The 13,847-nt window shown below is 41.1% G+C and overlaps 1 protein-coding gene across 5 annotated transcripts in view; it reads right to left on the bottom strand.

Annotated features, from left to right (window-relative positions):
- Positions 1-13,847, bottom strand: part of LOC118360802 (lysine-specific demethylase 5B-B-like) — a 38,060-nt gene that overhangs the window by 22,976 nt on the left and 1,237 nt on the right. Inside the window, exons 2-16 of one of the 5 annotated variants that reach the window (XM_035740229.1) lie at positions 12,547-12,624; positions 12,018-12,140; positions 11,741-11,911; positions 11,385-11,441; positions 10,873-11,073; positions 10,556-10,652; positions 10,187-10,308; positions 9,729-9,887; positions 9,415-9,534; positions 8,896-9,054; positions 8,530-8,711; positions 8,160-8,322; positions 7,932-8,051; positions 7,598-7,792; positions 5,608-5,789 (exon numbers count right to left, since the gene is read on the bottom strand). In XM_035740229.1, coding sequence (XP_035596122.1) covers positions 5,608-5,789; positions 7,598-7,792; positions 7,932-8,051; positions 8,160-8,322; positions 8,530-8,711; positions 8,896-9,054; positions 9,415-9,534; positions 9,729-9,887; positions 10,187-10,308; positions 10,556-10,652; positions 10,873-11,073; positions 11,385-11,441; positions 11,741-11,911; positions 12,018-12,140; positions 12,547-12,624 — 2,129 coding nt within the window. The remainder of the gene's footprint in view (positions 1-5,607; positions 5,790-7,597; positions 7,793-7,931; positions 8,052-8,159; positions 8,323-8,529; positions 8,712-8,895; positions 9,055-9,414; positions 9,535-9,728; positions 9,888-10,186; positions 10,309-10,555; positions 10,653-10,872; positions 11,074-11,384; positions 11,442-11,740; positions 11,912-12,017; positions 12,141-12,546; positions 12,625-13,847) is intronic. The other 4 variants (XM_035740230.1, XM_035740232.1, XM_035740231.1 and 1 more) reach the window with 4 other exon arrangements.

The raw sequence follows: 13,847 nt of genomic DNA, 5'->3' as shown, positions 1-13,847 counted from the left end.
AGTGTTGAATCCGGCATTGTTTTGCGTATCAATTCATAAACCATGTGCCATGGAATGGGTACATCAAATCTCTTCCCAACTATTAAGCAATTTATATGGCACAGCTGTCAGTTTTGGTCCATAAATTAAATTGGTATATGTTTTTATTTCACACTTCTTTAACCATTTGTTCTTTAATACAGGGCCGACATACTTTTTGCCTTTTCCATTTGTGGTAATGCTGCAATTAATTGGTTGTAATTTTGGGTAGAGCAGACATTTCCATATGTCTGTGTTAGCTGCATGTGTGACAACTCCACTCGTCCTATTTATGATATTCACTAAAATTATACCTTTAAAAAAAAAAAAAAAATTGATAAATAGTTTTTTTAATCAATTAGTATATTTGAATTTAACCAATATTTATTGTACTATTTGTTCTGTCCTTTCAGGTGGATTAAACTGAAATCGCAACCAACTTTAAGGCTTGTTTAAAAAATAAAGCTATTTTGGAGATTATTTCCTTTTCAAACAACCGAAAGTGAGCAGGTGTAATCTGAAAAGGGGAAAAGACCCTTCCTGAATATAGGATGAGACATTCGTACCAATTGACTAGAGAACCAGTTTGGATTTAAGTACACCGCTCAAAAAAAAGGGAACACTTAAACAACACAATGTAACTCCAAGTCAATCACACTTCTGTGAAATCAAACTGTCCACTTAGAAAGCAACACTGATTGACAATAAATTTCACAGGTGGAAATTATAGGCAATTAGCAAGACACCCCCAATAAAGGAGTGGTTCTGCAGGTGGTGACCACAGACCACTTCTCAGTTACTATGCTTCCTGGCTGATGTTTTGGTCACTTTTGAATGCTGGCGGTGCTTTCACTCTAGTGGTAGAATGAGACTGAGTCTACAACCCACACAAGTGGCTCAGGTAGTGCAGCTCATCCAGGATGGCACATTAATGAGAGCTGTGGCAAGAAGGTTTGCTGTGTCTGTCAGCATAGTGTCCAGAGCATGGAGGCGCTACCAGGAGACAGGCCAGTACATCAGGAGACGTGGAGGAGGCCGTAGGAGGGCAACAACCCAGCAGCAGGACCGCTACCTCCGCCTTTGCGCGAGGAGCAGGAGGAGCACTGCCAGAGCCCTGCAAAATGACCTCCAGCAGGCCACAAATGTGCATGTGTCTGCTCAAACGGTCAGAAACAGACTCCATGAGGGTGGTATGAGGGCCCGACGTCCACAGGTGGGGGTTGTGCTTACAGCTTAACACCGTGCAGGACGTTTGGCATTTGCCAGAGAACACCAAGATTGGCAAATTCGCCACTGGCGCCCTGTGCTCTTCAGATGAAAGCAGGTTCATACTGAGCACATGTGACAGACGTGACGTAGTCTGGAGACGCCGTGGAGAACGTTCTGCTGCCTGCAACATCCTCCAGCATGACCGGTTTGGTGGTGGGTCAGTCATGGTGTGGGGTGGCATTTCTTTGGGGGGGCCGCACAGCCCTCCATGTGCTCGGCAGAGGTAGCCTGACTGCCATTAGGTACCGAGATGAGATCCTCAGACCCCTTGTGAGACCATATACTGGTGCGGTTGGCCCTAGGTTCCTCCTAATGCAAGACAATGCTAGACCTCATGTGACTGGAGTGTGTCAGCAGTTCCTGCAAGAGGAAGGTATGGATGCTATGGACTGGCCCGCCCGTTCCCCAGACCTGAATCCAATTGAGCACATCTGGGATATCATGTCTCGCTCCATCCACCAACGCCACGTTGCACCATAGACTGTCCAGGAGTTGGCGGATGCTTTAGTCCAGGTCTGGGAGGAGATCCCTCAGGAGACCATTCGCCACCTCATCAGGAACATGCCCAGGTGTTGTAGGGAGGTCATCCAGGCACGTGGAGGCCACACACACTACTGAGCCTCATTTAGACTTGTTTTAAGGACATTACATCAAAGTTGGATCAGCCTGTAGTGTGGTTTTCCACTTTAATTTTGAGTGTGACTCCAAATCCAGACCTCCATGGGTTGATCAATTTGATTTCCATTGATAATTTGTGTGATTGTTGTCAGCACATTCAACTATGTAAAGAAAAAAGTATTTAATAAGAATATTTCATTCATTCAGATCTAGGATGTTATTTTAGTGTTCCCTTTATTTTTTTTAGCAGTGTATAACTTTTGTATGACTGATGCCTTTAGTGAGGTCTAATGATTTAATATTTAATCATTTCTGCCCACCGAATTCATATTCGTTATATAAATAGGCCCTTCTAATTTTCTGGTTTGCCATTCCAAATCAAATTTAATATTTTTGTTCATATTTAAAAAGTAGGTCACAACTGTGATATAACTAAGGAGTTAATCAGGGTGATTTTTTTTCTCCACAAATAGACAGGTACTTTCCTTTCCATGGTAGCAAGATCTTATCTATTTTTGCTAACTTCCTATAAAAATTTATTGAAGTGAGATCATTTCTTTCTTTTGGGATTTGTATACAGAGTATGTCCACATCTCCGTCAGACCATTTAATTTGTAAACTACATGGTAATGTAAAATGTGCAATTTTTTAGTGATCCAATACGTAATATGGTACATTTATGATGTCTTCTTGGTGGCTAACTAGCCACCTTGTCATTGGCATAAAGAGTGAACAGATGAATCAGATGTGTGTGGCAATAGTTTACTAACTTTCACATTCGGTTACCACTAGATAAACTGGTGTAGCTAGCTAACGTTACCTATATCAACGGGTCAGTCCACAGCAACATCCTCCCACACATTTCTCTCCCACTGTGTGTGTGTCTATAAATGTCATTGTTTTTATGACAAGGTCTATAAGCACCTCAGTGTTCATCTCTGTAAGCTATGTGCCATTTACTAGAAAAATGCATTTCTATTTACAGCTTGTAGCAGCCCAACTGAGGGGGTGGAGAATGGGCAAGCAAAGAAAATAAAATCCCCTTCAATGTGGAAAGGAGAGGTTCTGAAGAGGAGGGTGGAGTGTAACTCCGGTTGTCTGGAAGGGACACAGCTTGTCCAAAATTGACTTTTTGTAGCAGGTTAGGAGAATGAATGTAGCAGGTTAAAAGGAGTAGATTAAGGTTTGGAAAAGGGTTGGCTAAAATGCCCCAAAATTAACTTTTAACATCCATTTTAATTCCATGGTGAAATATGTCTGATTTGCATCTGGGTTGGCACCCCCCCCCCCCCCTTTGGGTTGTGCCGTGTCGGAGATCTTTGTGGGCTATACTCTGCCTCGTCTCAGGATGGTAAGTTGGTGGTTGAAGACATCCCTCTAGTGGTGTGGGGGCTGTGCTTTTGGCAAAGTGGGTGGGGGTTATATCCTTCCTGTTTGGCCCTGTCCGGGTGTATCATCGGATGGGGCCACAGTGACTCCTGACTCCTCCTGTCTCAGCCTCCAGTATTTATGCTGCAGTAGTTTGTGTCAGGGGGCTAGGGTCAGTTTGTTATGTCTGGAGTACTTCTCCTGTCCGGTGTCCTGTGTGAATTTAATTATGCTCTCTCTAATTATCTCTTTCTCTCTCTGAGGACCTAAGCCCTAGGACCATGCCTCAGGACTACCTGGCATGATGACTCCTTGCTGTCTCCAGTCCACCTGGCCGTGCTGCTGCTACAGTTTCAACTGTTCTGCCTGTGATGATTATTATTATTTGACCATGCTGGTCATTTATGAACATTTGAACATCTTGGCCATGTTCTGTTATCTCCACCCGGCACAGCCAGAAGAGGACTGGCCACCCCACATAGCCTGGTTCCTCTAGGTTTCTTCCTAGGTTTTGGCCTTTCTAGAGAGTTTTTCCTAGCCACCGTGCTTCTACACCTGCATTGCAGCGTGTAGGCGGCAGCGTAGCCTAGTGGTTAGAGCGTTGTACTAGTAACCGGAAGGTTGCGAGTTCAAACCCCCAAGCTGGCAAGGTACAAATCTGTCGTTCTGCCCCTGAACAGGCAGTTAACCCACTGTTCCCAGGCCGTCATTGAAAATAAGAATGTGTTCTTAACTGACTTGCCTGGTTAAATAAAGGTAAAATTAAATGGCTTGCTGTTTGGGGTTTTAGGATGGGTTTCTGTACAGCACTTTGAGATATCAGCTGATTATCAGCTGATATATAAATAAATTTGATTCATACTAGTAATATGATTCATAATGACATTGCAATATTGATTGTTGTTTGACTTACCTGTTCATTCTGAGTGAAAAATGTAACATCCCACTGGGTGTAAATCTTTTTAGTATGCATTCACCATCACATATAATTGACAAATGAAATTCTGTACATTTTCATTAATGCAATTGTAAAAGTATTCCAATGTCTCGTACCATATACCTTTAAGAAATTGTACACATTGATAGATATTAAGTCAACATTGAATGACCGTAATTGAAACTTCATAGCCTACGGACTTTGTTTGTCAGTCTTCATTGACATACCTGTGCTGGGGGACTTCTGCAAGATGGTGCTGGCAGGCTTTAATAATAAATTAATGTCAAATCAAATTGCACCAAGTTGTTGTACTTTTTTTTTTTTTTTTTTGCAGTCACAATTTCCCATAAGCTGTACATTTCTTTTTACCAAACTCAATTTGTAACTAGTACTAAAGTAGCTCTGACCGGATACTTTTTTTACTCTTACTTGAGTAGTTTAAGGTGGCTAAATTTACTTGAGTAAATTACAATCTAAGTAACAGTACTTAAGCACAGATTTTCAGTACTCCACCCACCTCTGAAAATTATACATAGCCTAACTATAAAACATGGGCGAGCATCAACACTGGAGGAAGGTCTATCATTCTACAGTAGGCCTACGTCTGTCAACTGATGGCCCAAATGATGCCTACAAAATGTAACCTATTGAAATATCAAATAACAAGGGGCCTAGTGCAACCAACTGATGGTATAACAAGACATCTGTGCTAAATTCACCCACACAGCTAATCTCAATTGCAACCATTATTGATCACATCATTACCTCTCCCTAAGATGCCAGTGTTACCTTAGTCAGATCTGTAAATAATGACGAGATGCTCATGTCTCTGCCTTAACAATGCTCGTCGTCCCAAAGGCTGGAAGGCAGGCAACATGCTTTAGAACAGACTACGGGTGATCTATTTGACAATAGAAATAAAATATTTCCCCGTTTATCATTGCTAATTTGTGGCAATTTATCTGATACTTTGTATGAATGGGCTGGAATTTAACTCAATTTCCTTCGTAATCTTAAAATACAAGTGTCTAGTGAATGTAATAGTAATAGTGGAGACCAATATCTATCTTACGTTATTAAGCTATATAAAATGACAGTTGTTGATGTGTATGGCTGAATTTCAGATAAATGTTTGCAGATTTCAATGTTGCAGTAATAGGACTTAGGCCTATAGCATTTAAGGGAGCAAGAAAGGACATTTTAAGACGGCCTGCACTGATCCCAACGACTTGACTGCCCCCGCATGGAGAGAACAAGAACTGCTACTTTTTTGCCAAACACTAGGCTCATTTGAATTTCCCAATGGAGCAGGAAAATAATCAGCAACAAAAGAGTGATCAAGTAAAGGTCTGACATCTGTAGATGGCATAGACAGTATATCGGTGGACATGACTCACTTCAGTGTGTAGTTGGTGAGGGGGCAGGAGCAGAGGTCCTGGATGTGGTGGAGACAGACCAGTCGGCCAGGGCTGCAGGGGCAGGTGATGGCAGACAGGTAACACGTGGTCCTGCACTTGGCACACTGCCGCTCGTCATCCTGCAGGAGATTGTATTCCGCCTGCTCGCAATGCTTCACCCCCTTGGGGAACAATACAAAAACACAACCATGTTATAAATGCAGACCCCAGAGAGACCGTATTGATGTATGCATTTACAGACAGTTCTCCTTAATTGGAGTGAACAATTTCCCATTAGTGTTCGATATTCCTGTAAATTCATACATCAAAACAGTGTTCTACTGTTTAGGTCTGTTTCCTCTGCCTATTAATATCGATATATTGTGTTGTGGAAAATACAAATATAAAGCAATGACATTTTCCTCTAAGGTCTTCTTTTTGAGACTGACTTAAAAAGAGAAAAGTCAAATGTGTTTTGATATACATTTGAAGTCGGAAGTTTACACACTTTAGCCAAATACATTTAAACTCAGTATCACAATTCCTGACATTTAATCCTAGTCAAAATAACCTGTTTTAGGTCAGTTAGGATCACCACTTTATTTTAAGAATGTGAAATGTCAGAATAATAGTGGAGAGAATGATTTATTTCATCACATTCCCAGTGGGTCAGAAGTTTACATACACTCAATTAGTATTTGGTAGCATTGCCTTTAAAATAGTTTAACTTGGGTCAAACACTTCAGGTAGCCTTCCACAAGCCTCCCACAATAAGTTGGGTGAATTTTGCCCCATTCCTCCCGACAGAGCTGGTGTAACTGAGTCGGGTTTGTAGGCCTCCTTGCACGCACACGCTTTTTCAGATCTGCCCACAAATTCTCTATTGGATTGAGGTCAGGACTTTGTGATGCCCACTCCAATACCTTGACTTTGTTGTCCTTAAGCCATTTTGCCACAACTTTGGAAGTATGCTTGGGGGTAATTGTCCATTTGGAAGAACCATTTGCGACCAAGCTTTAACTTCCTGACTGATGTCTTGATGTTGCTTCAGTATTTCCACATCATTTTCCTCCCTCATGGTGCTATATAATTTGTGAAGTGCACCAGTCCCTCCTACAGCAAAGCATCCCCAGAACATGATGTTGCCACAGTTCTATTTTTGTTTCATCAGACCAGAGAACATTTCTCCAAAAAGTACGATCTTTGTCCCCATGTGCAGTTGTAAACCGTAGTCAGGCTTTTTTATGGAGATTTTGGAGTAGTGGCTTCTTCCTTGCTGAGCAGCCTTTCAGGTTATGTCAATATAGGACTCATTTTACTGTGGATATAGATAATTTTGTACCGGTTCCTTCAACATCTTCACAAGCTCCTTTGCTGTTGTTCTGGGATTGATTTGCACTTTTCGCACCAAAGTACGTTCATCTCTAGGAGACAGAACGAGTCTCCTTCCTGAGTGGTATATGACGGCTGCGTGCTCCCGTGGTGTTTATACTTGCGTACTATTGTTAGTACAGATGAACGTGGTACCTTCAGACGTTTAGAAATTGCTCCCAAGGATGAACCAGACTTGTGGAGGTCTACATTTTTGGTCTTGGCTGATTTCTTTTGAGTTTCCCATGATGTCAAGCAAAGAGGCACTGAGTTTGAAGGTAGGCCTTGAAATACATCCACAGGTACACCTCCAATTGACTAAAATTATGTAAATTAGCCTATCAGCCATGACATAATTTTCAGAGCTGTTTAAAGGTACAGTCAACTTACTGTATGTAAACTTCTGAATTGTGATACAGTGAATTATAAGTGAAATAATCTGTTTAAACAATTGTTGGCAAAATTACTTGTCATGCACAAAGTAGATGTCCTAACCGACTTGCCAAAACTATAGTTTGTTAACAAGAAACTTGTGGAGTGGTTGAAAAACAAGTTTTAATGACTCCAACCTAAGTGTTTGTAAACTTTACTGTATAATTATGTTGTGCGGGCGCCTTACCATCTTGCGGACATTATCTCGTAGGTCCTGCTCCTCTCTGATCATATCCTTCATATCTTTCTGTACAGCCGACGCCAGGACCACATCCAGACTGTTGGCCTTGGAGGCCATCTGGCAGATCATCTCGTCGTGCGAGAAAACACAGTACCGATGCAGTAGTCTGTAGTGTTCAACGCACTGGCGGCCTAATGCCATCTGAGATTAACCAAAGAGACTATTAGTAAACTGTCCACTTCACATAAACTACCCCTTCCAAAATAATCGCAATGAGAAGCTCAGGTAAAGGAAGAGAACATTCTCAGGTCTATCCTCTTGAAGCCAATGAGTATCTTACCCAGTCCACAGTGCAGAAGTTTACAGCCTCAGCGAAGTTGAAACCCTGGTTGAAACCACTGTGATAAGCTCTGGGGAAGGTGATGACAAACTCACCAGCACACTGGTTTGTTCTGTAAATCTGAGGACACAGAAAATATTGATTTCAGAATGTTTTTTATCTGTTAGTGGAATTATATACTATTCTATGGAAATACATGGTTGAAAGTCTAGTTACACAGAAACTTACAGGGACCCCGTGAGACATGAGGGTGTTGGGATTCATGATGGTGACCAGCTGGTGGAGGAGGTCAGGCTGAATCTGAAACAGCTCTGGAGCCAGTTTCTTCATCACAGCCTCAAGCTGTTCTGCAGCAAAGCCAGGTGCTCCATACCACGTCTTCGGCTCCCCCCTTTCAAAAACAAATACAGAGCTTGATTTAGGAATATCATGCAAACAAAGCATTTAAAGTCAAATTCTAAACTTGAAAATATTTTCTTGACTCCCTACAGGAAATGTGGAAAATAAAATAGCAATGATCATAAGCAAAATGGCACTTTATGATTGTATGTAACTACTTTATTTTTAAATTTCAACATCCCTAAACAAAAATCAGTACCAGTGCAGGTAGTTGATGGAGTAGCTCCAGTGGTCCTCGATGTGCCAGCAGAAGGAGGAAAAGCACATGCCTACATAGAGCCAAGGTAGAGTCATCCCACAGATGTCTGCTGTGACATGAGTCAACACTGACGGGTCCATCATCGCCATGTTGTTCAGGTTCCAGCCACACTTCAGGTACATCTACAAGACATCATGGGAAAGAAAGCATTTTCAGCATTTCAAAAAATATATATATATATTCTGATACAATGGTACATTGACAAGCCATGAGATTGAACGAAAGGTCTAGCCATTTTATCCTGAGTCTACTGTGTGATATACTATATTGGTTGGGTTAGTCCTTCATTTGAATACAGGTGCCTACCTCATCCTTTTCTGAAACCTTAAATATTCCATTCCTGATGGGGAATCCGCTCCCAAACTCCTTGGAGGCTATATCTGCTCCATACTCCACTGTGACGTCCTCTTCGATGGTGCTCACCAAGCGCCAGAACTCTTTTTCCACCAACTCTGTGGGAACCATCTGAAACAAATCCAGAATTAAATGCAGGGGCGGACTAGGACTAGAAATCGGCCCTGCCATTTCTAAGACAGGCACATCTCCCCCCACGCTGGATTATTTATTTATTTTTTTTGGGGGGGGGGGGCATTATTAGCCAAGTAATGTTCATTTTGTAAAGAAAGAAAAAAACTGAAGCTAGACAGGCCCACTGGGCTAACAAATGGACCAGCCCACCTGGCATTTGCCCAAAATGCCAGATGGCCAATCCACCTCTGATGAAATGTTAAAAATGCTATTTCATATTCCATTTATGACAGTTGTGAATAAATTACAACAGGTCAAAAATCTTAGAACTTCCTTGATTAGAAATGTTCTACTTACATGAACTGGCATGTTGAAGTAATCAGATTTGAAGGAGTCTGCCATTTCACCAAAAGCCCGCAAAGAGTAGTCCCTGTATGCCTGCTCAAAACCAAATGCCTCCTGAGGTTTGCTGCACTCCTATTCAAAATAAACAACAAGGGGTAGAAAGCACACCTTAATAACAGTTTTCTTTTCACAGATAAACAAAGGTATTCTGTAAACATAAGAGCTGAACACATTCATATCATACATTCACAGAAGCCAGTACAGATTGACTGTGAAGTGTAAATGTGGTTATTGGTGTGATGAGGTGAATAGACATCACTACTCACTTGAGCCAGGCACTTGGGGCACCTCCAGTCTCCTTTGGGGATGTCGTTTAGAGGGGGTATGAGACAGAAGGTGTGGTAACTGTCGTCACAGCCATCACACAGCAGAAGACGATCCTCGTCACTCCCGCTGCCACACACCAGACAAATATACAGGTCCACCTACAGAGCAGAGGAGGGAAGAAGGGCTTTTTTCCAGTCATTCCTGAGAGAAGCATTCTCTTCACTCCGGTTAATACATAACTAATGAACTATATAATAACAACAGAACCATCTATAAAAGACATGACACATTCTTGAAGTGGAATAACCAAAGGATCTACAATTCAACGTTTTTTTAAACCTATATGCTGCACCGAAATGTATAAAATATGTTCTGGTGTAAAGATGCAATAATGTTGATAATCCATTTAGAGTATTCTCTCTCATCCAAAGAATGGATCAAATAAATCCACACTTACTACACTCACTGCAGGAGGTGGGACATCAAGACTGGGTTTTTTCTTATATCGAGACTTGTTTTCATCTACCTCGCTCACCGGCTCAATGGGTTCTTGTTTCACTAGAATGGGAATTTCTTTTTCTGCCAAAAAAAAATACTTATGATGAGCATAATGAGGAACACCAGATGATTTAACTCATGAATTACCCATGGTGCATCTTACTCCCTAGCCTGAATATCACACACTACGTTCCAAAATGCCCACTAGCGTACATATTAATATACATTGCTTGATTCTAAATGGTATACAAGTATATGGATATTGGCACCGATCACAAATATTGTTTTAACTCTTTTGTGGTTAAAGTAAAGCCTTGTTGGTACTGACCTGGCTCGGGCTTGGCAACAAAGGAGCCCATCCTCCTCCTCAGATTTGGTCTGTTCTCACAGGGGTCAGCTCCTGGTTCGGTCTTCACACAACTGGACTGTGAATGGAAATAGAGTTCTAGTTAACTATTGTAACTACCACTAATGATGTTACAAAGTTGATATGCAATAGAGAGCAGTGATGTGCCAATGCTTTCATTAATAATTAAGATAACACACAAGGCTTTAAGCTAATTACACTCCATTTTGTGACTTAAGGATTTGAAGGAGATAGAGTAAGGTAGTTGGTTACAGGGTAGTTTCTGCAATCTGAATTACTGGGTTTATGAGGAGTTCTTCTGACAAGTGTGTGAGGCTCTGTTCGACAAGAGCATCCACCTCAGCTCTCATCCGCTTTGCTCTGCGGGCGCTGTTGCAGCAGGACACGGCTGGCTGGACAAACTGCTGCCTCTCGGCCAGGTCATGGGGTTTGTACTCCTTGTCACTTGTGTCAAGTGGCAGGGTTGGCGTCTGGACAAACTGCAGGCATAGGCACCATAGAATAAGAACATTAGTGATATCATTACAATGTAATGTTATACAATACATGCAGTTAATCTATTACAAATATAGACAAAACATACAAACAATAACAGACATGGAACACATGCCTATGGCAGCAAGGACACCCAGACTATATCAGCGGTGCACAGACAAAGCACAATGAGACTATTTGAAGCAAAGAATGGTCTGTAACATTTCTGTGTAACCAAAAACTCCTATGGCACATATGCCATAACCACATGTGCCATTTTTTAAATTCTTAGATAATAACCATGAGGCAGCCATACCGTGTCAAGTTCAGGGGCAGACACTAAACGCATCAGCTTGGAAGCAAGCTCTGGTGCCTAAAGCAAGAGAGAGCTTGCAAAGTTAACAACAAAGACCCAATCTATATTGACTCAATACACTTTCTCTGCAGTTTTCAATCCATTTATTCAATATTGAAAATGATCCTCACATTAGACAAACATACAGTACTTCCACAATAACAGCACTAGAACTATGGTTGAACAGTGCTTAACTTGCCTACAGATGAGCCAGTCAGGCGCTTAACACAGCATTAGCTAGTGCATAAAGCCCTGAGTACAATGTGAACAGACGCAGACAGATTAACCATGAGTGTTAGGGCATTTGTCCAACTTACCAGGAGGTTAGCTCCACTCTGGAAGAGGTTGTAGGGGTAGAGGATTCTCTCATAGTGTGACCGTAGGTGAGAGCCCACAGCCTTGCCTGGAGCAAAGCCCATCTTAAGTGCAATCGCCGTCCATCGTCTGTCGCGACACACAATATCAAATCCACCCTCATCTGCAACATTCTGAAATAAAATGTGTCAAAGTTAATTATAGTCAGTGGATGCTGTTAAATACCATTTAAGATGGAATAAATGCATAGTAGTTTGAAACAATACTAAAACACCCAACCTTGTTGAGTTGATAAAGGTCCAATATCTTCCTTTCTACATGAGGAATCTTCAGAGAACACCCCTGCAACTCCCAGAACTTTGCAATCTTGTCCAAGAAGTTAAGCTTGACTCTGGTCTGTGCCTAGGAAAGGGGAACATACACTAGGTGATATCTAACAGCCACTGTAGGAATTGAAATGTAGAAAATCACAGAGGTGATAATCAGTCTCCTGACTCAGCAATGTGATGCAACAAACAAATATTTGCGAACTGAAAAGACAAGATTTCTGCTGACCGACTCCTGCACAAGCAACCTTTGACCTTCCTTTCACTAAAGCTTCTGAAAGGGGTGATTAATAATGGTAGGCACAACAGCAACCTTCAGTGCTTCGTCAACTAGACAATTGCATTGACCGAGACCCTGACCAATCAGTCCTATTCCCCTCTATGGGCCTGGGTTTCAAAGGGATGCATACTGCATATCATCAAGGGTATTGTATATGGAAACTAAGACCTAGGTTACACATAATGCAAAGTGACCTCCTTACCTCCAGTTCATTGAGCCTCTGTATCCGAGGAGTGAAGTGCAGTCTGTCAACATTACATGCAAATGGGGGCTGCCAGCCCTGTGAGCATACAACGACAACATTATTCGAATTTGCATTCCATAGGACACATAATATCATAAAATGGCCTATTGTCAGTGCTGGGGAAGCTCCTCTGAAAATATAGTTTACCAAGCTTCCAATTACTTCACACTGGAAGAAATTAAGCTACACTAAATATACTCTTAAGAAAAATAGTTTACTTAACTGAAGTTACTTTGAAAAAGTAGCTCACTACATCTTAACTACTTAGTGATAAATTATCATTTCTAAATTTGAAATGTCATAGACTACACATTGCAAGACAGATCACTCTGGGGTCAGATGTTAACAGAACGTGTAATTTATCAAATTACAAAATATATCTTCAAGTGAGAATTGGGCAGGTCTGAAGCTGAAAAAGAAAGTGAATTATTGCCTACTTCACCCATATTTTATTTTAGCAAAAACAGTAGTGTGTAGTTCCAGTAGTTGGCTACATCACTACATTGCAAAACGTTTACTACCAAAAACCGTACCAAGATTTAAATTTAGTTCAACTACCACGAAGCTACTGCAAAATGTAGTTAAATTACTAGCTGAAATACACATAGTTCACTAAATTATACAAACTGTACCACATCTACCCAGCAGTATGGGGATATCTTACAATAAACCAGTCATTGTCCCATATGGAACACCTGTCAGTAACAGATGTTTAGCCTACAAGTCTGAGTCTGTCTATGGGTCTACTGTTGTCACATCAAAATAAAAATAAAACGCTTTACATTGGCAGGACCTAAGTCATTTGGATTTATGTATGGTAGATGTGGTCTCTTTGAAAGGAGGTATTGCAGACATGTATAATTATTTTAATTTCACATATAAATAGGTCACGGTACTTTTCCCCCTTCAATATAATTAGTTATTAAGGGTTACAATATAAGCATTGTAGAGCATACAACATGATTGATTTATTATCTTAAAAACACACTAGCCTAACTAACATCACCAACAAAATGGCCAGATGGAACTCAACAGCTCCGGTTTACCACAAAGCCAACATGGAGGACAACACCCAAAAACTGTCGGGCCTACTGAGTGAACATCCTATTTCACCAGGATATCTCCAGACATCTATCCAATTACTTAGCTATTAACACTCATTTTTGACGCCATTCGATATTGATTGATAGTTATAACCAATAATGTATGCGTTATGAGTTATGTCTATTATTCATATATGGATTACTTCTTTCTTTGGT

The sequence above is a fragment of the Oncorhynchus keta genome, chromosome 28, assembly GCF_023373465.1.
Source record: "Oncorhynchus keta strain PuntledgeMale-10-30-2019 chromosome 28, Oket_V2, whole genome shotgun sequence".
Taxonomy (NCBI): domain Eukaryota; kingdom Metazoa; phylum Chordata; class Actinopteri; order Salmoniformes; family Salmonidae; genus Oncorhynchus; species Oncorhynchus keta.
This window is presented reverse-complemented; position numbering and strand designations above follow the sequence as displayed.